At 32.2% G+C, this 26941-nt stretch overlaps 1 protein-coding gene across 2 annotated transcripts; it reads right to left on the bottom strand.

Annotated features, from left to right (window-relative positions):
- Nucleotides 1-2994: 2994 nt before the first annotated feature.
- On the bottom strand, nucleotides 2995-26286 carry mei-P26 (meiotic P26). Of its 2 annotated transcripts, none has more exons than XM_068303256.1 (7): nucleotides 26177-26286; nucleotides 21038-22772; nucleotides 18744-20971; nucleotides 17663-18191; nucleotides 17427-17590; nucleotides 17135-17367; nucleotides 2995-16587 (listed from the first exon to the last, which is right to left on the bottom strand). In XM_068303256.1, the coding sequence occupies exons 2-7, from the start codon at nucleotides 21709-21711 to the stop codon at nucleotides 16483-16485; spliced, it is 3933 nt and encodes a 1310-aa protein (XP_068159357.1). In that variant the 5' UTR covers nucleotides 21712-22772; nucleotides 26177-26286; the 3' UTR covers nucleotides 2995-16482. The 2 variants fall into 2 exon arrangements, with proteins under 2 accessions (XP_068159357.1, XP_068159358.1); XM_068303257.1 differs by having other exon boundaries at nucleotides 17663-18143.
- Nucleotides 26287-26941: the final 655 nt, after the last annotated feature.

Genomic DNA, 26941 nt, shown 5'->3' with positions numbered 1-26941 from the left:
CCAATAATAAGTATTTAGTATATACTACTAAGGGTAAGCGTAGGTTAGTTATGGCACCCATGTATGTATGTATGTATGAATGTATATATGTATGTATGTAGATTGCTCGAAAAACCAACAAAAAAAAAACGCCAAAAAAGGACATCTTCTAGTTCTGTTAATATATATATGGAGGGAGAGTGGGAGGAATGGGTGGTATACCTTTTTGTATAGATAGTAACAATTAGCACCGAAAATATGTATCTCATTGTGCAATAATTGTTCGAGGAATGTTGAGGATCATTAGACGCATAGTAAAGTTATCGATAAATATCTGACTCTTGCCACACCCATTTCAATATTACGTATCACTCTACTAACTAATACTATATTTAATTCAATAAGCATTGCCAAAATGTATCCAGAATTGAAAGAGTCCAACGGACGACCTCTATAATGGCAGGTAGGTCAGGTCTTTAGATCCTTTTCCAGAATGCTCTTCTACTTGAGAGTTCGTTGATATAGATAAGCAACAATAGTTACTTCTCGATTAAGAGTAAAAGGAAATCGCAAAACTAAAACTGATTTTTTATTTGTATAATGAGACTATTGAGCAAAATATTTCTAGGACGCAAACTTTACTGGAAAAAAGTTTAATTTGCTTTGCTCTATATTTTGTTAGTGTTTTTTTTTTTTTGTCGTATAATTTGCACTACAGTAAAAGTTTTCTTTAGTATAGTTAGTTATTAAATTTAGTATATGTAAGTAAAAATAAACTTTTCTTCTTATTATTTTATGGACAACGAAAGAGAAATGATAATAAAAAGAAAGTTCTTTGGTCTGCTCTAAAATTCACAACCACTTAAAGAAGAGAGAGAGAGGGAGGAAGAGTGAGGTGAAAAAACTAGATAAAATAATGCATGGAATAAACTATTTGAATTGGAATAATGTATAATATATGTATGTATGTATGTGTGTGTGTGTGTGCTGTGTGTGCTGTGTGATGCTGCTGCGTATCCGAAGGGGTTCAGGTAATCGATTTCTAGTCTTATCTGTTGCACTGAGTAGTCTGCTTTTAAACGTTTTTGGTTTCAATTTCTGTCTGGTTTTTGGTTCGATATATATGTATGTATGTCTGTATGTATATGTATGTCAGGGGGCGTGTGTGTCACAACTATATAGCAGATAATGCCTTGCTTTTGTTCTAAATCTTCAATTTAGATTGAAACAAGAAGGATGAGAAACACTTTAGTTTTTAGCATTTCATTAGTGACTTTTCAACACTGGAAAATTTGAAATTGGAGAACAAATCAACACTTACAACACTTAATTGCAATGAGAGTAGAATCTATTCCATCTTAACATTTTATATTTATCGAATCCTTTTACCCTTCAATATAACCATAAATGAGCTAATGAAAGAAATTGGAGTATTCTTTGAATCCATTATGAATATAATCAACAAGAGAGCTCAAAAATGGCTAATCTTTTGAAGTGTTGGATTAGGCTATTGAAAATTTTAGTGCTTACCAACACTGGAACACTTGTTCTTCTCTCCTATGCAAGGCTTTATCCATGTTGATATGTGTATGCAAAAAATAATATATATATTGTTCAATTTTCTGTACTATAAGCAAATTGATTTATGTATGTCCATGTCTGTGTGTGTGTGTGCGTGTGTGTGTGTAGGCCAATTTTAGAATGTTGCATTGATAAATTTGATCGAAATTTAGATTGTGACTTGGTTTACGCACTTCTTAAGAGTCTTTTGTATTAATTTTTCAATATATTTCAGTTGTGAATGATTTATCAATTGTTTTATGTTTTTCGTTTTATGTTTTATGTTTATTGGTGTTTGTTTCCTTAATCAATGTTTGATTTACGCTTGTATCTTGATTTTGTGGTCTTTGGTCTTTGCGGAATATTACACATTATTTGTTTTTGTTTTTGGTTTAATAATCATTTTCATTATCGTTCATTTTGGTTTTGTTTTTTATTTAATTGATTCAAAGGGAAGACATAATAACATTCTAGAAAAAGGTTCCTAACTGATTTTGCTGCTTGTATAATATATTCATATCATTCTGTTTGTATTCGGTTTTTTGTTTTCCATCTTAATACATTTAGTTAAGTATGTATATATATATAAGTGTATAATTGTTATTGTTATAATTTTGTTTGTAATTTTTTTTTTTTTGTTTTGTTTTTTTTTTCAATATAATTAAAGCATTTTCAATATAAATTTTGTTTATGATGTGTAAATATCATTATAATTTGTTTGTAACTTTCATTTTCCTTCAAAAGTTTTTTTTCGCCTTTGGTGCAACACACAAGAAATTGATGTGTAAGCCCCTTTGGATTAACTTGATTAATTTGTATATATATTTGTGTGTATATACTTACATATACAAATACATATGGCTATGCATATTGCCTATATATATATATATATATATATATATATATGTATATTTGTATATAGACAAAGGAAACGAGAATTTTTGACTTTTATTTAGCATTCTCGAATTTTTTGTTTTCTTTGCAAAATCACAAAGTTTTCTTTTCTCCCTTTCTTCCCATCGTTTGATATTATATTTTGTTTATGTTTTCTATATATGTATGTATGTAGTTTTTTTGTTTTCATAATTGGTTTAATATGTTTTTGTTTTTTACTTTTTTTAATAATTATTTATTAGGACAACATTTAAACATTTAAATAGATATTTATAGTTTATAGTTTTGGTTTTTCATTGTTTTTTTTTTTTTTGTATTTTTAAATATATAAAAATTGGATGGAATTATGTGATTCTAGTTATTACACGCACTATATATGTAGTATGTATATATATATATATATATAATTATATATATACATATATGTATATGTATTTTAAATACTTGTTTCTTGTTTTTATTTTTGTTTTGGTTTCGCTGTCTTTTTCTTTCAAAATTCGGACCAAAAATTCTAGATTCTTCTTCTATCATAAAGCAAGTGGGTGGAGGCAGGAGTGGGGGGTTTGGGGGCTGGGGGGGTGGAATAAGTCAGATGTATGTATGTATGTTTTGTACAAAACTAAACTGAAAATAATATGTATTTGTTTCAATATATATTTGTATGTATATATAGTATACATAAATGAAACCATTACTTAAAAATTTGTTATTCGCGTTTTTTCCTTTTCTTTTTTTGGTTTTAGTAGTTTATTGAGTTTGGCTTTTTGTCCTTTTTCATTGTTTTTCGTTTTCCATTTCTTTGGGGTAAAAAAAAAAAAAAACAAAATCATGAAATCATATGCTGAACTTTGATCACATCGATCAATCTCTCATCTTCAGATCGTTCTCTTTAAATGAAATTATCGATAAAAGTTGATCACAAAACTTGCTGTTTATCGGATCACCATTCATTGTGGATAAGAGTTGCCAGAAAATTTTGAAGAAATCATGTTTCGAATCGAACTGAATTGAAATTGAAACTTAAACTTAACGGAAAAAGTGCCAAAAGTGCTTCTGGATGACTGATGACGGTGGAAAGGTGGGAGGTTGTAGGCGGTAGGCAGATCCTCCCAACTAGCCCTTCTTTGTCACTTGTAATGCTGTTTGTATGTATGTATGTGTGTACGTGTGTACGTGTGTATGTATGCCGGGGGATTTTGACTGAGTGTTAACACAGCCCGAAAATTTCGCCCGTTATATTTAGTATATTAAATCTCTGAACGTTGTATCTATCACAGGGTTGAAAAAGGGTCACAAAACGAAGAGATCTTGGTGGTGTTTATTAAATGTGTGTCTGTGTGTGTGTGTGTGTTTATAACTCTATATATATGTATATATACCATATATAATATGTATGCATTTGTGTGTGTATGTATATATATCGTTTTGTATATGTATTTATGGTGTATATGATAGATTGTATATGATAAAGTGATTTTTAAGAGCTTAAACGTGACATGCACAAATTGTTGCTGTAGTTGTTGTTGTTGTTGTTGTTGTTGTTCTTGGTTGTTGTTTATTATTATTGTTGTTGTTGTCTGGCCATTGCGAGTAAATGGTTAAAAGGTGTAAAAAGCCTAAGGAGTATAGTCAGCAAAAATTGTGGTATAGGTAATTCTTTAATCATACTTTTTTCTATTTTCTTTTCTTTCTTATTTCTCTCTATGTAGGTTAGTGTAAATAAGTTTTATTTGTTTTTATTTTTCTTCTTTTTCTTATTGTTGTTTTTTTCTTTTTTTCTGTTTTATTTCTGAAATACTCTGTACACTTTAGAGATCAAAAAATGACACTAAGCAGATCGATTTTCAATATCATAGCTTGCTCTAAACTTCAAACAGATCGAAAATGAACGGACATGTGTGTATACTGTTAAATATGGCCGCTAGGTGGCGCTAAGGTGCTAAGTAAGCAAGTTACTATAAGCTAGAGACATTCATAGTTTAACTTAGAAGGGTACAGGGCATCTTAAAGTCGAGATTGGCGGAGCCGACTGTAAATGGAATCCTGGCAGACACAAGGGTTAACAAAGAAAAGAGAGAGATATAGGGCTAGAAAGAGAAAGAAACTTTTTGTTTGAAGGCTTAACCCTTACCGTGCCACCAAAGATCAAGTTGGACTAAATTCGTTATACAAATAGATAGATATTTTCACAAGGACTATATAATTGGATTCTTTTTCTTTCAAAGTTCAAAACAATTTATATATACATTGATATACTATATATGGTATTCAAATGGAATTGCCAATTTCGATCAGGCCACTATATATGCACATACATATATATATGTATATATAGTCTCTAATTAGTGGTAGTAAAAACGATTCCTCAAATAAACTTAATAAAATCGTTCTGCATTCCGATTCATGTAAAAATTTCTATAGTTTATTTCAAGTTTTTTGTGATTTTTGATCAATTTTGTATATCTTCTTTTGGAAGAAAAATATAAAAACAAAATGAACTTGAAACACAAAATACAATTGCCTAAGTGCAGGTTTGATAGTTGGGTTAAGCAGTTAATAGAAGGGATGCATTCGCAAAAAGAACTCCTTTAGCATATGTCCCAGCCAGAAATCGTCCTAGCACTCTGAGGCTTACAAAAGTAAGCCAGGTTATAACCGTGAAATGTATCCTCAATCAAAATTCTAACTGGGCAGATAAAAGGGTTCTGAATTATGTCGGTTGAACACTTGAAAGTGCGTTTATTAGTGATGACATATTTTCGATAATTTATCGATATGGTCACATCACAATCTGCAGATCCCAACTAAAGTTATTTGATTTGTTTTTGGTGCGTTTTTCCGTTTTAGTTTGCTTTTTCTTCATTTTTTATTTCTGCTTTTCATATTTGTTATTATTGTATTGCACTCCTTTTTGTTTATATGTATTGATTTTCTTTCGTTTTTTGGTTTAAAATGAGCACTCAATAATTTTGAGGCTATTTTTTTTTAGTGTTTTTTGTTTTTTTTTGGTTTTTTTTGTAACTATACAACATCAAAAATAACTCACATAAAATTTATTCAACATTTGTTTTTTTTTTTTTTTGTTTCTTCTCTCTTATTTCTTAAGTATTTTGTTGTTGTTTGCCTAAACACATACATACATATGTAGGTATGTATATGTATATGTATAATAATATGGTGTATATAATTCATAAAACATTTCAATTGTTTGTTAATATGTTTGTTGTTGTTGATGTTTGCTGGAAAACCGTTTTGCCATTTTGTCTTCTGCTGCTTTTGGTATTGAATTATTGGTTTTGGTTTTTTCTTCTTTTTATATTTTTATTTTTGAAGCACACACACACAATTAAAAATTTTGCATTATTCGCTTAATTATTGTATATATATAGGTATATATATATATAAAAGAATGCCATTTAGTAGGTATATTTGGTGCCCAAAAATATTGTTACTGTTCTGTTTTGTTTTCGTTAGTTTCTTATTTTTGGCTTTTTCACATAGCAAGAAACAGAGAAAACACAAACAAAAAAACACTACAAATATTAGTACTTTTCTTTTTGTTTTGTTTTTCTGTTAAAGCCTTGTTGTTTTTTGCATTTTTTTTTTTTTTTTTTAATAGCTTATTAATTATTATAAATTAATTTGTTTATATTTGCTTCGTTGGCTTTCCCTTCAAAGTGAAAAATTCAAAGCACACAGCTCGTTGTGACCTTCTCGTCACATGATGCAAAGACAATCTGGTCTGAATAGGTCAGAAACGGAAAAGTAGTCCTTACATGGTCCTCCTTCCGTATACTACTCTCATATTCCTTTCATACTACATACTCCTCAAATGAGGACTAGAGAAATGTCGTCATGAGATTTTATCAATGTTTCAACTTTGAAACGACTTTGCTTAGTCATTAGGCTATATAATTTTAATTCTTTTTAATAATGTTTATGCCATTTCTCTACCTGTTCGTTCTCTTTTTCAACCAAAGGGACCTCTTTTTGACCTCTTCTGGCACTTTCTTTACCATCTTGTTCTCTTTGCCTCACATTTAGTTAGTTTCCCTTGGGAAGGACCTCTTTTCAATCTCCTCTCTTATTCTCAGCATCTCCAACTGCCTTCAAGGATCATTCCCTATTCCTATTATCAACCTTTGTCTTTGGATCAAGGTTCAAGGTTTTCTGTATGAATAATTGTCATTTGTTTTCTTTTATCCTTTATGTGTGTGTGTGTGTGTGTTTTTTTTGTTGTTGTCGTCTTTCATATTCTTATTATTATTATATATTTAGTTTTGTTTCTTTCTTTTTTGATCTACACTCATCATATTTGGTATTATTTTGTTTTTTTTAGTTAATTTCTACAAAGAAAGACTTTCGGTTTGGTTTGGTTTTTTGTTCTTTTTTGTGTTTCGCAAGGCTCGCACAGTTTTCGGTTTGGTCGAATCTTAATTTAAATTTTATATGTTTTTGTTGTCCCCATTTTTCGGTTTCTACAATATTTTTTTTTTTTTGTTTTTTTGTTGTAATTTGTATTTGAACAACCCATAGACATGCATATACATCCAATTATTGCTATATAGTTAATACAAGTTTGTGTGTGTGTGTATGTGTGTGTATATATATTTGGTATCCCACTAGTTTTTTGTATGTATTGTATATATCGGTACCAATATAGATATATGGATTAGTGTATTTTAGCTGAGAAAAATTAGGAAGTTGTTTTGTTTTGTTTTTTTCATTTTTGAATTTGTTTATCATTGTTTCTTTTGTTTGTTTCTTGTTGTTGTTTGTTGTTGCTGTTATTGTTAAAATCCTAGAAAAATAAAAGCTTTCTAATTGCTTATGTTCTCATATGTTAGTTTTGAAAAACGTTTGGGTTAAAGTTCGATATACATATATATCGATATATATATGTATATATATTCGGTTTCTTGTGTAATTGTATTGCAACTTTAGTTCTAGCAAATAAGATTTCGCATACATATTTATATATAGATATATACATTTTCGATTTGTATCCTTAGGGCCAAAATGAATACACCAAATATTCTCTCTCTCTCTCTCTTTCTTTTTCTCTTTCTCTCTGTCTTACGTTTACTTCGCACATTCAATAAAACATCCATTCAATTTTTTGTTTATTTTTTGTTTTGTTTTTTATATATATATATATATATATATTTAAACTATATAATCATGGCACTAGTTTAGTTTACTTTACTTTACTGCAGTTTTTTTTTTTTATTTTAGATTTTAGTTTTAGTGATTGTTATTATTATTATCAAGAGCTACTTAAATGCCCCCAAAAAAAAACCATTCCAACCACGCCCACGGCCACGACCAGGTCCTGAGCAACAACTCGATTATGCAAATAAGAAATATTTATAAATAATACATGTATATGTCTATATATATATCATTATACAAAATTGTACATATATATATAAAATATGTGTGGCACACATTGGTGTAAAACAAAGTAGAAAAAAAAAACCATGCCAAATGGGACAAGAAGAAAACCAACAACAAGATAATAGACAAAACAAGCAACAAATTTTGCCAATTGGAAAATCGAAAATATTGTTTTTTGAATCGAACAAGCCAAAAAGATTGAATCTCGATTCATTTCCCTTCTGTGTCATATAAAACTGAAAGGCATATAGTAAAACCATCTACATATGTATGTATGTATGTGTGTATGTATGTGTGTATGTATATGTGTTTGTATATTTTCAAAATCTGTACGAAATGGTCTTGAAAACGATTGGCTACTCTCTACCAATATCTTAATATCTATATATGTATCTATTATTATCGAGAAAAGAAAAAAAAAAAAAAAAACCAACAAATTTATGGAACATATTTTAGAATTTACCATTTACATGTATGTATATGTATATGTATATAGGAGAGTATATGTGATATATGTATATGTTAATTAACCGATTCAAGCTGAATTGAAGCAATATTGAATTCAGTTTCGTATTCTTTTCAATGATCAATCAAACTTCTGTTGATTCAAATTTTTGGTTTTCATCTTTAAAGCCATTTTTTTTCTGTTAGTAAAATAAATATTGTTCAGGTCGGACCACAATTTTCTAGTTGTTAGTAAGTAGGTTTTGGTATACATATAACTGCTATAGGAACGCTATAGGATCGGCGGCAATGGCCAATTTGCATCTCAACTAAACATTTCAGTACAGTCTGTCTTTCAACTATATGCCTAAGATATCGCCAGATCATCCTATAATACATATATTCTTGTCTTATCTCAAATTGTTGAGAGTTTTATGTTAAAGAATGTCTACAGATCGTATATAAAATAAAGTTGCTAAGGGTATACAAAAATTCGGCTTAAAGCCGAAGTTGGCTTTAAGTGTGTCTTTCGGAATACAGGAAAATTGTATTGTGTTAATGTTCATTTTACCATTCCCCATTATTACTTGTTGTTGTTTTGTTTGTTTTTAGTATGTATAGTTCTTAAAATTTTAAACTTGGTTTTGGGCTTTTTGCTTTAGTTGTTGTTTTTGCTTAATTGATTTGTTTGACTTTTTTGGATTTGATAATATATTTTTCATTACTTTGTCTTTTCCTTTTCTTTTGATTACATATGTGTGTGTCTGTGTGTGTGTGTGTGTATATTAGTTTTAAAACTCTGGTTAATTGATTGCTTCTCGTTAAGTTTAAAGACGGATACAAAAGACTTGGAACTTTCTTTGTGGCTTAAAATCGCCAAAAATCAATTTCAATTTATATGAGTAATAGAAAAAGGCCGAAAATCAAAGACCAAACATCAAGTTGGTTTATAAGATCATTTAAATGAAAATAAATTCAATTTTTAAACATACATTTCTCTGGTTAATCTTTCATTTCATTTCTAATCGATTTTAAAATGTTATTGGGATTTGCCATATTGCGACAAGGAGAGAGGAGAAATTAGGCTAATATCCATTTCTAGTTCGAAAGTTTGAACCATTTTAAGTTGGATTTGAAAACATTTCAAGATATTCAATCTGCATCTCGTTGTTAATTGATCTCTTAGTCATTAGTTGTTGTTTGTTTGTTTGTTTATCCCTTCAAAAGTTCATTTTAATAACTTTTTTCGACTGACCAAATCAATCTGTGTCAGAGAGAAAGTAATAATGTCATTACAATGCTTTATCCTTTATATATATATATATATATACATATATATGTATATTTTAATAAACCTTCTTCTTTACATCTCTTTTGTTTATTGTTAAGATTTTGTTTTTTCTTTTATTCTTTTTGTTTTTTTTTGTCTATTATAAGGCGAAAAATATCATCAAAAATTGACGTACTCTAGATTGTGTTTTTTTCTATTCATTTCATTTCATTTTTTGTTTGTTTTTTAAATGTTGTATTACATACATATACATATGCATATATTTTAGTTTTGTTTTTTTTTTTTTTTAATTTAGTAAATTTGTTTTTGTCCTTGAAGAGAGGAGATTACATATCAACAATTTCAACTCCATATTGAAATAAGTTACATATTCTATATACTATATATATACATATACATAAATGTATGTACATACGTGTGCATGTATGTATGTATGTATATGTATGTAAGTAGATTTTTTGCTTTTGTTTTTTGATGTTATACATTTATATTAAAATAATTTGATGTATAAAGCGTTTGGTTTTTTGTTTTGGTTGTTTTTTTTTTTTTTTTTTTTATTATTATCATATTTTGTTTTGTTTAATAAATTTGAACTAAATGCACATAGATCAAAACGCAAATAGAGAGTGGCAAACGGGGGGTGGAGAAGGAGGGGCGCAATGATGATGTGTCTGTGTGTGTATAACGAAACCAAAAAGAAAAGAAAAACAGGAATAACCCTCAAATATTTTCACAATGACCCTGACGACTTATGTTCTATATAATTTGTATATATATAATCATAATGTTCAATATGTATATCGTATATGTATAGTGTTTTGTTTTTTCTTCTTCTTCTTCTTCTTCTTTTCTGTTTCATCTTCGTTTCTTCAACAATTTTAAAAGCCTAGCATCGACGCATTGCAGGAGGAACAAATGAATTAACAAATTTGAAATTTTGTTAGTAGTAAAGTTTTTTTTTTTAGTTGTTGTTTCGTTTTCTTTTGTTGCTGAGTTAAAAATCATAAACTTCTATATGTATATATGTATGTGTACATATACATATAAAAAATTGTTGTTGAGTCATTACATTCTTTTTGTTTTGTTTTTGAACTTGAATTTCTTTTGTTTTTTATTATTATTATTATTACTTTTATTATACAGGTGTATATATATTTCATATATATATACATATATGTATGTAGAACTGAAAATAAACAATTAATACGCTTCAACTCTTTAATTTTTCACTTGATCTCTGCTAGGTTTCTACTTCATTATCATTTTCTTATCGTTTTGTTAATAATAATAATAGAAGGTAGTAAGTTTTATAAGTTTTAATAATAATAATATATCAATAATAATTCATCGGTTTTCTTGTCGCTTGGTTTTTGTTGTTGTTTCTGTTTTTTTTTTCGTATTTTTTTATATATATTTTTTTTTTTTTTAGTTTATTTTTGTATAAAAAATCTTTGGCAGCATCATAAATATTCTTTTTATCATCCATGTTTTTATTTTTTCCTCCTCATTTGCTTTTGTTTTCCCAATTTCAGATGTGTCTGTGTGTGTGTGTGTGTGTGTGTATATGCATTTAAATTATATAAAATACAATGTAAATGTATATATGTAAGTAAATTTAACAACAAAAAAAAAAAAATTGCATCTCTTCTTGCTTTGTCTTTGATTTTTCGTTTTGTTTAAAATTTGTTTCGTTCTGATAAAATTTGTTGTATTGCTTTTTTTTTCAATTTAATTTTTCATTAGTTTTGGTTACCTAAAAAACTGGACAAAATTTGAGCGTGTTAAGTATTCAATGGAAACGGTGAGCGCGGGAGGGAGGGGGTAGAGATTATGGGTGGGGTGGGGAGTTGGTTAGTAGATTATGGAATTCCCCTTTCTCCCTTTCTCTTCATTCATTCTGCTGACTAGAGCAAACCCTAAACAAAATGATTATCTAACGTCATCCGTCTTTAGTTTGTGGTCGTCCTTTCCATCCTTTCGTTCAGTTTCTTAGTTAATTCGTTAGACACGCCCAAAAAAAAATGTTGCCCCGCATGATGCTCGCTCCTCGCTCTCCTCTCCAAAAGTCATTTTGCTAAATTATTACGCATTTTTTGTTTTATGTATATAAACTTTCACTAGACATTCTAATGTATATCATATTATTATTATTATTATTATTATAATTATTATCAAAGTTGTTGTGTTTCTCTCTTCTTTAGAGTAAATAATCTTAAACAAGTTTTATAAATTTCATTTAAACTTAAGCGAATTACACTTTCATTACATTTCATTTCATATGGTTTGATAAACAAACACAAGAAAAAAACACAAAAATTTCTAATTGGAAGGGTTTTTTCTTTTTCCTTTTCTTTTTTTTTAAACGCAGTGCATTCTTAATATCAATTTTTGTTTTCTTTTTTTTTTTTTTTAAGAAAATGAACAAAATATAAAACAACAAAAACAAATAATGTACAACAAAACGGAAGATAATTATTATGATTATTAATATGTATATATATTGTTTTTGTTGTAAATGTTTTCCTATAATTTTTATGGTTTTTTGTTTTTAAAGACAACAAAGAAATATATGTATATTTATTTCTTATATTTAAATCGACAATGACGATTTCCAAAGAATCCTGTACCAAATTTCGAGGGCTAGATGCATCTTAAGTTTAATTACAAAATTAATAGTAGAGAAGAACAAGAAGAAGACGACTAAGAAAAAGAAGTACAGTGGCTCACACTTAGACACGGACACGGACAGCAACTGGTCCTCGTTGGTGTGTGTACAGGATAATTTTTAACAAAAAGATTTTCAAAGGAAACATAAAAATGTAATGTAAAAATGGTTTCAAAATAAAAGCGTGTGGAATTACAATTTCATTTCATAAAAAATTTGTGGTTTTTGTTTCAGTTGTTTTTTTTGTTTTTTTTTTTTTTTTTTTGTTTTGTTTTTTCATTGCCTCTTAAAACAGTTATTTGAGTGTTTTAGTTAATTTTTTTCTTTCTTTTTTTTTTTTTTTTTTTGGTTTTCTATTTGTTTTTTGCGCACAAATTAAAAAGAAAATATAATTTTATTTATATATATGCGTGTGTGTGTGTGTGTGAGTGTGTGTGTGTTTGTTTGTTTGTTTGTTGTATATATCTATATATTTATTTGAATGTCCATACAATACAGTTATAGTATGTACGTATGTAAAAAGATTTTGGTATTTCCTTAATACTTTGTGATGAAAAAGAAACAAAATTTAAAAAAAAAAACTTAATAAAAGAGAATACAAAGAGAAGACAAAAAAATCTAAGTAAATTCACTAAGCACAATGTGTTTTGTTTTGTTTTGTTTTGTTGGTTTTGTTTGTTGTTGTTTTACAAATAATCTATATAACATTATACACATATATCAAATAGAACTTAAATTATTGTAACATAATAATAAAAAAAAAACGTAAAAATTATATTTCAACAGCCAAATTGTTCACAAAAATTGCATTTTTTTTCTCTCTCTCTCTCTTTCTCTCTTTTTCATTCTCATTATCATGATCTTTCAACTTTTTTTTCTTCCATTTTTTTTCATTTAACAACTTTGGGGTTTTTCTTTTCACATTTTCCATTCGTTATGCACGTTGTTGTTGTTCTTGTTGTTGTCTCTTATTATCTATATATAGTAGCAGTAGTAGTAGTGTGTTTTATATATATATATATATATATATATATTTTAGTTTTAGTCGTAGTTCTTTTTGTTGTTGTAGTAGTTATAGTAATAGTAGTTTCTTTCATATATATATATTGTGGTTCTTTCAATAATAATTTCAGAAACAAAAGCGTTTTATATAACTTATGATATTATATATATATATATATATATATATAATGTATATGTGTAGCCTCACACGTAACAAACAAAATAATAAAAAGACGCAAAAACTTAAATTTAGCTAAGGAACAAAAATAAAAAATATATAATGTATGTATATAGAACAGAAAATTAAAATTTTTCATATTTTAAATTGTTTTCTCATATTTTTTCTTTCGTTTTGCTTGGTTTTTTTTTTTTCATAGAACAACATGTAAGATTATATATATATTTTATATATATATATATCAACGGTAAACTAAAGTATATAAAATAATATGTTTTTTATAATATAAATGACAAGATATAAAACAGTTTTTTTTTTCTTCAGATTGTGAAAAACAATTTTTTTTTTTTTTGTAAAACAAAAAGTTTGGTTATAAATTTGTAAATTTATGTGTGTATATTTCGGGGAGAGAGTGTGTATGTGTGTGTGTGTGTGTTACATGGTGGGTGATTGTTGGGCGTGATAATTATATAACTATTATGCATGCTTTTCCTTTCAAAGGTAAAGACGACAACATGCCCCAGTTTTCTATATACGCGACGACATGACAAACAAGAGAGTTAGTTAGGGAGATAAATGATATAAATAATATATATATGTATATGGATATATATGCATACAGATACACATGGGAAAAACAACAAAAACTAATAAAAAAAAAAATTGCATATGTATATATATATATGTATATATTATGTGTGGTTTAGTTATTTTTTCATTTTGTTTTTGTTTTTTTTTTTTTTTTTGTTTTGTTTTTGTTTATAATAAATAATAATGTCTTGGGAGTAAAACCAGCCTTATTTTGTATTACAACGGGAAAGTAAGATGTTCGATGTGCTCCGTTTCTTAAGGTGGGGACCACATCGACATATATATATCTATATATATATATATATGTATGTATGTATGTGTATATATATATGTATGTATGCATGTATAAGCAAAAGGAATATCGTTTTGTTCATTTTTTTTTTTTGTGTGTTTGGTTTTTGTTTTGTTGATTTTTTTTGTTTTGTTTTGTTTTGCGTTTTTCATTTCTTCTTTAACAATGTGTATATATATATAGAACTTAACAATAGTTTCTTTTTTTTATTATTATTTTTAGTTATTGTTGGCTTGTGTGTGTTTTTGCTGCTTAATAATCATTGTTGTTGTTGTTGCTGATGTTTTTTTGTTTGTTTTTGGGGGGGATTTTGTTTTGTTGTTGTCTGATCTTATATATATATATATGTATATATGTGTATATAAGAGTTGTTGCTTAAAAGCACACACACGTACACAATGCAGGGACAAAGAACATACATACATATGTAGGTACATGTATACATAAAAGTTGTACATTGGCAAAAAAAATAATAATATATATATATACATATATATATGAGAATATGCCTCTGTTGTTTTTTTTTTTTTCATTTGTGGTGTTTGTTTGTTGTTGTTGTTGTTTGTATATGGCCAAGTTATATATAGTCATAGGATTTCACATATTTGTTATGTTAGATATTTTGTTTTGTTTTGTTTTTTTTTTTTTTTTTTTTACGTTAATTTATACATATATATATGTATATATAAATAGATATCACCTTATATAAGCAGCAGTTAAGGAAAAGAGACAACAATACCTAAACAGTTTTTGTTTTCATCCTTTTCTTCTCTTCATCGTTTTCGTTCTTTTTTTGTTGTATTCGTCTTTATCTACTTTTTTAGTATTTATATATATATATATATATAATTGCTAGTTTTCCTGTTTCTTGTTTTGTTTTTTTTTTTTTTTTTCTTTGTTTTAGTAAGTTTTTGTTTTGTTATCTAGTTGCAAAAAATTTCCTGTGCATCCAAAAAGTCACACGATTTTAATGATTTTTGACATGTATACATATATTTACACACAAATTTTGCGTGTAAAATAATATATATATATATATGGTATACACATATATGTATATGTATGTGTGTAGTTATAATTATTTGGTTTCAATTCGTTTTGTTTTTTTTTTTTAATGTTTTTCTTCTTTCTTTCATTTTTTGTTTTTGGTAAGTTTGAGAAAAGATTTTTTTTTGTTTTTTAGTTTAGTTTTTAGGAGACTTGTGAGAAGAACCGGGGATTGGCTATGCACAAAGAAAAAACTCTAGTTGGTCGATATAACAATATATATGTCTAGATAAGGGTGTAACAGGTGTATTGTTAGTGTATGTGTGTGTTTGTGTGTGTGTTTGTTTGAATTTTTAACAAGAACAAAGTTGTACGACAATATAGGAAAATAAAGGTAAAATTAAATTTTGCCAATTTTAAAAATAGACTAAAACATCTTAAAAAGAAAAACATAAGCCAAGTATTTGTTGGTTTGGTTTTTTCTTTAGTTTGTTGTTTGTTTTTTTTTTTTTTTTTTTATAGATACAAACACATCCATGTATATATAATATATATAAATTCATTGGTGTGTGTAGCGCTAATCGATTTCTTTGTTTTGTGTGTGTGTGTATAGATGTGTGTTTGTTTGTTGGTTTAAATTAGAGATCAAAAATAGTATTGTTGCATGTTGTTGTTGCTGTTGCATGTTGTTGTTGTTTGCTTAGTTAATAGTTATTAATTTTTTGTTTTGTATTTCTTTTTTTTTTTTTTTTTTTGTTTTTCGTTTGTATTTTTATCCTTTTCTTTTGTTTGTTTAGGATTATATATTTTGAGATTGTTCACTTCCTTGCGATTTGCTATTGATTATTGATTTTTGATGTTGTTTTTGTTGATGTTGTTGCAATGTTGTTTATTGCAGTTATTGTTGTTGTTGGACACGTTGCCATTGCCGCCGTTGTTCATGGTGCTCGTAGCTTGGTGTTGTGATTGTTGTTATTGTTGATGTTGTTGTTGCAGAATCTGTTGCTGCTATTGATGCTGCTGCTGCTGTTGTTGTTGTTGTTGTTGTTGTTGTTGTTGTTGCTATTGTTGCAGCTACTACTGCTGCTGCTGCCACTATTGGTCGCTTGCCTACGACAGCCATAAATCTTGCCTGACGAGTATTTATAATTATATTTGTTCATGTCGACTGATGGACGATTGTTTCGCGCCTTGATTTGCAATCAGTGAACATAGAGTGTGTTAAGAACCAAAACATGATGATTGTTCTTAGCCAATGTTACCACATAGCCCTCGGATGTGATTTTCAAACCGCAGCAACGTGAAACCTATGACAAAACGAAAACACAAATTATTATTAAAATGAATAGAGACTTTAAATTCACAGCTGTCATTCTTCCAAGTGAATAATAAATGGAATCACAGAATCAGAATGATGGGAAGCAGATCTTTATCGTTATCACACATAATTGTATGTGTTGAACAAAGTAAAAGGCTTTTTGAATTTTATGATAATTGATACAAATACAATTCGAAATCGATTAATAAGAAACATTTTCAACTCTGAATAGTATGAATATGTAGAGCTGAAAATGTTTCTATTTAGTGTCTGTGATGCAACACTAAAAAAATTTCATATTATGCAACACACACTGGAAAAATTAGAAGTGTCAAGCAAACTGTCAAAAGCTTAAAATACATTAATCATCAGACGTGGAAGTGCAAAATTAAAAAGTGTAAGAAAAAAGTGGAAAATCAATTCAGGGAGAAAAATTCAACAAAGGGTCTGGTGGTATAAGGATAAGGGGTAAGTTTTAATATTAGAATTTAAATATTTTCGGGATTCTGATTGATTGATTGGTTGAACTAACTTACCTTAACATGTGGGCACTCAAATTCTGATTGAAGTGCCCCTTCGCGGGAATAGCAGGCCACATGGAAGCGATTGCCATGGGAATCGCCAATGAGTACATCGCCAGCATTGGATATATCAATGCCATTGGGGAAACAGGTGACTTTCTCATTGCCAATGCGATAGAGGAATGTGCCATCGTCTTGAAAAACGGCCACACAATGTCCTTTGAAATCGCACACATAGAAATCGTTGTCTGGGCGAGAGAGTTAACATAAATACGGGTTGGATAAGTAATTTAGTTATTGTCCTTACCTCGTATGGCAATGTCCGAGGGTTCACGCATATAGTCACTGCAATCGAACCAGCGAACCAATTCACCCTCCTCGGAGATGACGAACACAGTGGGCGAAACACTATCCACAGCCACGATATGTCCCTTGGCTGTGACAGCCAGACCAGCCACTATATCAATATATCTAAGAGAATAACATTGGTGTTAAATGATGAGGATGGATATAGTACTTATCCTTCATTCCTTGCTTACTCACCTGATGGCAATTTTACGCATAAAATGTCCGCATTTGGAAAAGATCTGCATACGTGAACGTTCATTGCCACGATCGCAGACAACAAATTTGCCATTATTGTGCATTACAGCCACTTTACGTGGATACCAGAGTTGGCCCTCTTCCTTGCCAGCGACACCAAATTGGAACTTAAGTGCACCCATTTTATCAAATACTTCGATGCGATGATTATTTGTATCGGCCACAATGATCTCCTCATCGACACCCAAACAGAAGCCATGTGGCGAATTGAATTGCCCCTTGGCCGTGCCCAATGATCCAAATTTGCAACGTATTTGCATGGGTGTGGCCTTGTTACGTCCAGTTACCACACTGGTTGCTCCTGGTGTTGCCACAGCATGGAAATTATTTAAACCCAAATCCTCGACACCGACAACACCGCCGCCAACAATGGGATTAAGCGATTGCAAGCTCGGAGATGTAGCAGCCGGCAAACAAAAATCTGATAAAAAATCAATTCCCGATGAGCTACCGCTAGATAACAGATCATCTGTGTATCATTTTTTTTTGTTTTTGTTATTGTGTTGTGCGTACAGAGTATCGTGGAGTGTGTGCGTGTGTGTGTGGGTGGGTGGGTGGTTGGTTTTTTTGGACGCCAAGCAAAGTAAAGTGAACCAAAAAAATTAAAAAAGAAGGTAAAGAAAAGATGAAAAATCAGAATTGAAAGTAAAAAACGACATAAAGAAGACATTCTAGTTCTGTCGACGTAAAGGATTAGCTCTGTTATCCTCTTCCAAAGGAACGCAATATAATATTTACAGGAAAATGTCTTTACACAGTGTTAAGTCGTTAAGTAATTTCTTTTTTGTTGTTCGATTTGTTGCTAATACATATGGGTACAAAGAAGTAGTTTCTCTTAGTTAAGAATTCTATTATATCTTAGTGTTTGTCTGTATCTAAATAATCGAGTCTCAATAGTCAGTGTTTAGTCTTTAAAAATGTAAAAAAAGAAAAAGGTAACAATAAAATGTTGGATGTGTTTTTGGTTGTTTTCTGGGGGTGTGGGGTGCATTGACTCGTTGTTGCTGTTGTTGTTGCTCACCATTATTGTTGAGTCCCAATTTGGCCAGTGCTTGAAAGTTGTTTATGGCCCTTTGATCACCAGAGAGAATATCCGCCAAAGTGATGGGTTGAGTGGGTGTAACAGCTGAAGCTGGCATTACCGCCTGCTGTTGTTGTTGTTGTTGCTGCTGCTGTTGTTGTTGTTGTTGCTGCTGCTGCTGTTGCTGCTGCTGCTGTTGTTGGTGATGCGGTGGTCCGCCAACCACAGAAACAACAGACGATGAAGCATTACCACCAGCAATCACTTGGCCAGCAGGGACAGCTCCACCCACAGCCAAAGCATCGCCCAAAGTGTCGGGCAAATTTTCTGTTAGACTAGCCAATCTTGATATATTATACTCCAGCATACTGAATGCGGGTGGTGGTACAACGGATCCGCCATTACCACCAGCACCGCCACCACCACTGCCAGCGACATTGCCTCCTGCTCCACTCAAGCCATTCAAATTTAGATTAACATGAGCGGCAGCTGCAGCTGCAGCGGCGGCTGCTTGCTGCTGTACAACCAATTGTCCAAGCTGTTGATTTTGTTGCTGCTGTTGTTGTTGATGTTGCTGATGAAGAACAACCTGTTGCTGCTGTTTTTGTTGTTGCTGCTGCTGCAGTTGTTGCTGCTGATGTGGCGGGGAATCTTGTTGATTGCCCATCATGGTTGAGAAATTGGTCATGGCTGCATTGGCGACATTATCGCCACCATCGAATGAACTTTGCAATGAGGATGGCAACGAAACTGGACTATATACAGCGGCTGTATTGAGGCGACCCTGTACCGAGGAGCTGCCGCTATTAACCATGCCATTGTTGCCGGCATTGCGTACATTAATGCTGCTCGCATTGGCCAGACTGGCCATCATGAGGTTTTGAGCCTGCAATTGATGAGGTTGTGGCGAATGTTGTTGTTGTTGTTGCAGCTGCTGCTGTTGTTGTTGTTGCTGCTGCTGCTGCTGGTGATGATGCGAAAGTTGCTGTTTCGACTGGTGGTGGTGCTGCTGCTGCTGCTGTTGTTGTTGATGTTGTTGTTGTTGCTGCTGTTGTTGTTGCTGTTGCTGCTGCTGCACTGTCGCTGCCACCGGAGATGTAGATTCAGTACGAAATTTACCAAACAAATCGCGAGCATATTGCTCAAATTTGTCTGGTTTAGTATCAAACTTCAATTGATAGTTAACATCACATTTCGGGGTATGCTCAACAAGATTACGACACTGGGCACTAATCACTGGCTTCAATAGCAATAGCTCAATGGCATTTGCCTTCTCCAAGGCCCGCTCGCCATATTGTGCCGCCTGCTGCAAACGTCCCATATTATTCTCAAGACTCTGCATCAAATCCATTATCTTGAGCTCACGCTCCGAATGCAAGCGACTCAATTCATCAAGCATTTGATTCTTAATAATTTCTAGCATACGCTTATAGACCTTATAGGCATCGTCAATCTGTTGGCGAACATTATCGTGCTGAGATTGTAGCTCGGTTAGAGCTGAGCTTAGATTGCCCCCTGCATCATTACAATATTGGGCGCGATTTAATGTCTCGTTTATAGTCTGCTCAAGATCGGCACGAACAGCCTGCTCCGCTATAATGGCCGTCTCATAGTGATGATCATTACCCTTATGATCACTCAGCAAGCAATCGTTACACGTGGGCATCTGACAGGTGAAACAATAATATTTGAGATTCTCAGTTATATGCTGGCGACAGCACACTGGTTTATGTATTATCAATTTATCATGGACATTCTTCTGCAAATCCTCAATGCGTACCACTTGATGATTCTCAAAGCAACGCATATATTTATGGGCATTGTCGCAGCCATTGCACAAAAAGTTGGCACAATCGTTGCATCGTGACATGGCCTCCTCTTTGCTTTTGCATGAGGTGCAGGGTATTTGCTCAGATTCTAGATTCGATAAATCCAATATATTGGTCACAATGTAATCGCATGTCAGACCTTTAACACCCTTGGGTCCCAATTGAGTGGTTTGCTTGCATACTGGACAATCAAGTAGCATTAGCAATGAATGCATACGTTGCTGTTGCTGCTGCTGATGTTGCTGATGCTCACTGCCATCGAATGAGGATGATGAGCAACTGGTTGGCGAACTGGCCGCAATAGTAGTATCCTTAGACGAGACAATAAGCTGCTGTTGCAGGCAATCCTCACAAAATACATGTAGGCAAGACAAGATGCGTGGCATCACCAATCGAGAGCTGTAATTATGGACACAAATGAGTATAGTTTTAAATTAATTCTGGGCAGGCTCGTTAGTTTCTTACCTGCACAATTTGCAAATTTTATCATCCTCTTTGATTAGACCGCCGCAAGAGTCTTCCAGCGAGTCCAAATCGGAGGTAATGCCGACACCGACAACGCTGCCATGGGTATTATTCAATTCCTGGCTACTGCTGCTGGTCAATGAGCTATCAACATCGACAACCAAATCTAATCCCAGGCCCGACGAAGATGATGATGAATTCGAATTGACGGTTATTAATGGACCAGATGTGGCCGTCATGGATGTTATGGTGGCAATACCGCTCAATCCACCGCCTATGCCACTGCCGCTTGTCGATATGGCCGAATTGATGCTCGATGAACTAACGCTGGCTACATCGAGGCTACCAAGGGTGCTGCTACCCTTGCCAGTATCCGAATCGGTGCCCAATCCGGAACCGGCCAAACTTGAACCAGCCGAGCTTGATGAAGAGCTAGAAGTGCTAGAATTGCTTGAAGTGCTGCTGGCGCTGCTTGTGCTGCTTGTATTGCTGACATCGATGTCCTCAATAATCGATGATGAGGAATTCGATCCATCGTCGTTGCAATGCGATGAAATGATTGATCCAACAGATGTTGTTGTTGTTGTTATTAGCAAGGCATTCTGCTTCTCGGCAAGAATTGGGTCCACAGTAGCCGAAGCTGGCTTCAGCAACTGCTCCTCCAGAGTGGCCATATTTATGGCTGTCTCTACTCTATATTCCTCTTTATCGCTAAATATGTGATGTTGTTGTTGTTCTTTTTTGTTGTTGTTATTATTGTTGTTGTCCAGCAACAATTGTTTTTGGATTTCCCGGTCTCTCTTCTTTCGTTTTCTTCCCTCTTATATAATTCCTTGGTTGATAAAATATGGTTTCTCTTTAGGCTTTGGCGTTTGTTTGTATATATACTTTGAGCTTAAAATGTATTTAATTATTATTGTTTTTTGTTTTTTAAATATATACGTGACTCCTCTTCTTTCTGCCAATGATAATGCTGTTGTTGTTAACTCTTATCCTGACTGCGTCGCTGCTCTTATGATCAATATTAGCTTCTAGTCTATGGCCATCATTCATGCCACAATGTGCTTTCTCTCAGAATCTCTATATATATCTATAGATATACATATGTATATATATACATTAAATATTAGCAACAACTAAGAACAAGCCAGTGAGTTATTAGGAGAGGATATTGATTGGTTTTAGGTTAAACCTTCCTTAAGCAAAGATTGTAAAAGTTCAGGATGATATTGAATGGACGTGGGGAGTTGTGTTTGAGAGAGAGTTTTAAAAGTAAGAATCAAAAAGTGATGCTTAAGAGTGTTTGTTTTAGTTTTTTTTTGGTTTCTTCCTTCTTCCTTCTTGTGTGTGCTTCCTTTTTTTCTTGTTCTCTCCCCGTCTCTCTCTTTCTCTCTTCTATGTTGTGTCTCACTTTTCTCTCAAACTTTCATCTCACACAAAACACTACGCCTTCAAGGACAGCATGTAAGTAGTATATCCAATATTCCAGTCCTTTTGTGATCCTTTAAATAGATTCTCTATTTTCTTCTTCTTGTCAAGCCTCTTTTGTAGTTGTTTGTTAATGCAATTAATATTCCCCCGCTGTTCTTTATGTTGTTATAGTTGTTACTATTGTTTTGTTGTTGTTAAATGTTGTAGCGGCGACGATGATAACGACAAATAAGGACGAAGAACACTGCACAGATAACGACGAAGTACTTAAACGATGGATAAAATCAACTCGCTCGTCGCTCTCCTAGAAAAGAAAAAGAACAATAAACAATTATTAATCAGATACTTTACCAAATTGACCGATATATATATATACCAAAACGTCGTCCACCCACAGCTTCTTCTGTTGCCTCCTCGGCCACTTCTTTTGTGGTAAAACAAAAGATAACAAAAAAAAAAAAAAACAAATAACAAATAACGAATAACAAGAAACGAATAAACAAACAAAAACAATAACTCGAATTCGCCTAAAAACGAATCGAAAAATCAACAAAAAAATAACGAATTATCCCCCAAAAAATAAAGCCCAAAAAAACAACAACCCACAGAAACGACTACAACAAAACAAACTAACACAAACACAAAGGCATGCCTCATGCTTTTTTCGGTTTAACAACAAAAGCAAAGCTAAACTTCGTATTAATTAGTTAGTTAAGTACTTTTTTTCCCCGTCAATTAAACTTTAAAACAAAATTAATTCGTGTCCACTTTTTCAGTTAAATTTGCCCTTTACATTCAATCTGATATTGGTTTTCGAACGTTACCAACATTCAAGATCTTCCCCATACGCTCTTGCACACTAGCGCACCTGTTAACCAATTTCCTTTTTTGAATCCAATAATACCAAAATAGATAGTTTATAGGTAGTAGAGAGTTTTGAAGGTTTCAAAGGCTTTTTATTTGGTTAGTAACACTATATTCTCATAAAGAAGATATCGGTAGAGCTGGTATTGTGTGGCATGCACAGACTTGTCGTCTTATGTCTAATGATTTGAAAGCCAATATAGCGTACACACATACATACATACATACATATGTATGTATGTATTTGTTTGGAAAGGAAAGCAAAAGTGAATATCAATTTCAATTCCAAGAACTTAGATACATATGTATGTATGTAAAACGGTAACAAGGGGAAAATTGAGATTCGATTAATAAAAATGATTCTCTTCTTTAGAGTGTTTTCATTACGGAACGCCTGTTGCTTATGCAACACTCAATTACAAATGATCTCAGATGTCTTTCTTTTGAACTCGGATACATTCGATGCCGGTTACAACAAAAAGCATTTGTACTTCGCTCTCTGATTTTGTTTCGAGAATTAATGGTAGACGGAAACCGTTATCCAGTTCATAAAGAGCGTCTCTTTTTTATTGCAATTGCAAATTAAACAAAACGAAATATGTTTTGAAGTATCAAATTTGATAATTGTTATTGTTAGTATCCATTCACTTTAAAATGGATAAACAAAATCACTGAAATCCATTAAGGGCAGTATTGAAAGAAGTCGTCGGCTCATTACGACTGTGTGTGAGTTATGTATTCAATGGGTAGGAGGGCGGGTGTCGGGTGATAGCTAGGAATAGCAGGGAGGGGGAGGGGTATAAATTACGCTTTACGTTACGTTTTTCTGTTACTCTTTCATTATGCGCGCATGTGTGAGTGGGAGTGTGTGTGTGTGAGACAGAATGGGTGTGTGTTTGTGACCTACAGTGGGTAAAAAATGTTTCTGCTATTGCAGCTTAATTTTTTTGAACAATTTGAATGGGAAAGTAAACTTTTTGGACTCAGATTGGGAAAATGTGCTAGTTTTACGTAAATGCGCCTGCGCCCTGAACAATGTTAGGCAAACAAAAAATCAGTGTTGAACTTTTTGACTACTTTTTACACACATTGTTTGGGTAGCGTAAAACTGCTAACTGATATTAATTTCTCACTAAAAAAACTATAGCCCCTTTTTGAAATTAATTTCGAATATTTAATCTAATAAACGACGAGTTAATGTTTTACACCAATTTTTTTTTTCAGAAATTTATAAATTTGTTTGTAATTTTAGCATGTTTTTTTTTCTCTCTCTCTTCTTGTTGTGTTCTAGTTTTAATTCTTTACATTTTGCAAGGATGGACTATCTGCTGCTGCTTTATTATAGTCCTTGACCAGACAATAAGGTTAAATGTAAGCCCAAACAGCTGCAAATCAAGACACACACGCACACACACATTGTGGCGCACATGCACACAGAGAGGAGGCACACGCACAAATACTCAGAACACTCACGCACATGGTCTACTAATATTATTTAATTCTTTTTTAGCAGCGGATGTGTGGCAAAATTTCAATTTTGATTAGCTTTTGTCATTTTATAAATTTTGTCTTTTTCACTCTTTTGTTTTTGTTTCTTTTTTTTTTTGCTTTTGCTGCGAATCAGCTGCAGACAGACTGATGCATATAGCCGCTACACACACTCTCAGAGTCGGACAACACACGCACACACACACACACACACGCACTTGCATATAGAACTCGAGCATAGACTTACACACGTGGTACAATATGTAAATTAAAATTATAACGGTTTTAGTTTTATTTGTGGTTTTTTATTTAGTTGATTTGTTAAACAATTGCAATTGTTAGTAAATGCTAGTAAGGGGGCCCCCTAACGACTTTGTTAAATTTGCGACCTAGCAGCTGATTTTCTTTTTTTTTTTTTTGTAACGTACTTTTTATTGAAACGTTTTGTTCTTCGCACTCTCTTTTTGCGCTCTCTCTCTATACAACTCTTTCTATCTCAAGCGTGCGCGCGCTCAATTGTGAACATTTATTTTGAGCTGCTGATTTGAAAGAGAATGTCATACATACATATACACACGTGTGTATAGTTGTATGGGTGTGCGCAAGCTCGCTCAAATGCGGCAAAAAAAAAACGAACCAAAAGAAAAAAGCAACGGCACCCAAAACACACACACACGCACATATGTACATATCTAACATGCAAAAAGTACAAACATACATACATACATATGTATGCACGGATGAAGAATAGTATCTCAAATAAAAACTTAATTTCTTTTAAAAATACATGTGAACAAAATTCTATTTTCGAATGCTCTCTCTCCTTTCCTCTTAAGCACTCACACATACACACACTCTCTCTCTCTGTGTCGCTCCAATTTTATGTCTGAGTTTTGTTCTTGTTATTTTAAAACTGTTTTAACTGTACAACATTTTGTTGTTGCTATATGTCCATGGACAATTGATACAGGACTTGATTTGAGGCAACGGTAGAAGGGGATCGTCACCCACTAAGCACTGTCGTTGTCCTTGAACGCAAAATTTCCACTTGACTACAGCCCAGGTGGTCGTGGTCAGAAGAAGACACACGCGACAAAAAGCGCACACACCGACTTACTCTCGCGAACACACACACACACACACACACAGACACAGTGAAAAGAGGGGATCGTATTAGAGAGTACTGGTAGGATGAGGCCAGCCAATAAGGTCCTTGAAATGCCTTCAGAGTAACTACCAGAACGCAAAATTTGTAACGAAATATGAATTACATGAGCAATTAGCTTATTTTTGCTAGTATTTTCATTTTCAAATCAGTTTAAAAACCCCCCTTTTTGGCGGGTGGAGAGGGGGTACCTTTTTATGAATTTTTCACACGTTTTTTTTGTTCTATCCGCTCGTTACGATTTTATACTTTTTCGTCGCGCACACGAACGCACACACACACACAACAGAACAGCGTTTCCATACAAAACAAATAGTGTTAGAAAGTGTTTAAATAGGGGTTATTTGGAGAGAGCATTGTTGTGAAATGACAAGAGGCAACGTGCAATTTAAATTTGAATGCAAGGCCGTTAAAACTACAGGTAAATGTTTACTATTACTACTCGGGCCCAAAACGCGCTTAAACTACATAATTTTGGTATCAAACGAAAGAGAAAAATTGCATGAGCACGACCTCAGGTGCGCCTTGGCGATTTATTTCGTAGTTTTTGAGTAATTAACAAAAGAAAATTAATATTTTTAGCGGGACTATAGCTAAAAGTAGCTTTTTCCGGCTAAACAAAGCTGTTCAATTTTGAGATGGTGTTGCCAAATGCCGAATTTTGGATACTCGAATACGCGGGCTTTTTGAATCTTTTGTTCGCACTATTCTCAACAAACGAAAATATTTTTGAGTTTACAATATTTCTTGACTTTATAGAACAAATATAGTTTAGAATACAATATTCGGCTGCCAGAGCAGCCGAATATTCCTCGACTTTTGAGTTTAGATTAAAATATTTGGCTACCAGGGCAGTCAAACAGCGCGCCAAATAAAAAATAGCGTTTGACAACACTGAAATCTAGCTTTACCCGATTTTTCCACTTTTCAACACTGAAATCTCGAGTAGTAATAGT

This window comes from Drosophila tropicalis, unplaced genomic scaffold, assembly GCF_018151085.1.
Source record: "Drosophila tropicalis isolate 14030-0801.00 unplaced genomic scaffold, ASM1815108v1 contig_158, whole genome shotgun sequence".
Lineage (NCBI taxonomy): Eukaryota > Metazoa > Arthropoda > Insecta > Diptera > Drosophilidae > Drosophila > Drosophila tropicalis.
This window is presented reverse-complemented; position numbering and strand designations above follow the sequence as displayed.

What these genes read in the sequence shown, in the direction of transcription:
- mei-P26 (XM_068303256.1), bottom strand. Translation starts at nt 21,711, where the DNA reads ATGGCCACTCTGGAGGAGCAGTTGCTGAAGCCAGCTTCGGCTACTGTG. An exon ending in ATTGGGACTCAACAATAATG is followed by an intron (nt 18,192 to 18,743) that starts GTGAGCAACAAC and finishes AATGATACACAG; the next exon opens with ATGATCTGTTATCTAGCGGT. An exon ending in TTGAGTGCCCACATGTTAAG is followed by an intron (nt 16,588 to 17,134) that starts GTAAGTTAGTTC and finishes GTTTTGTCATAG; the next exon opens with GTTTCACGTTGCTGCGGTTT.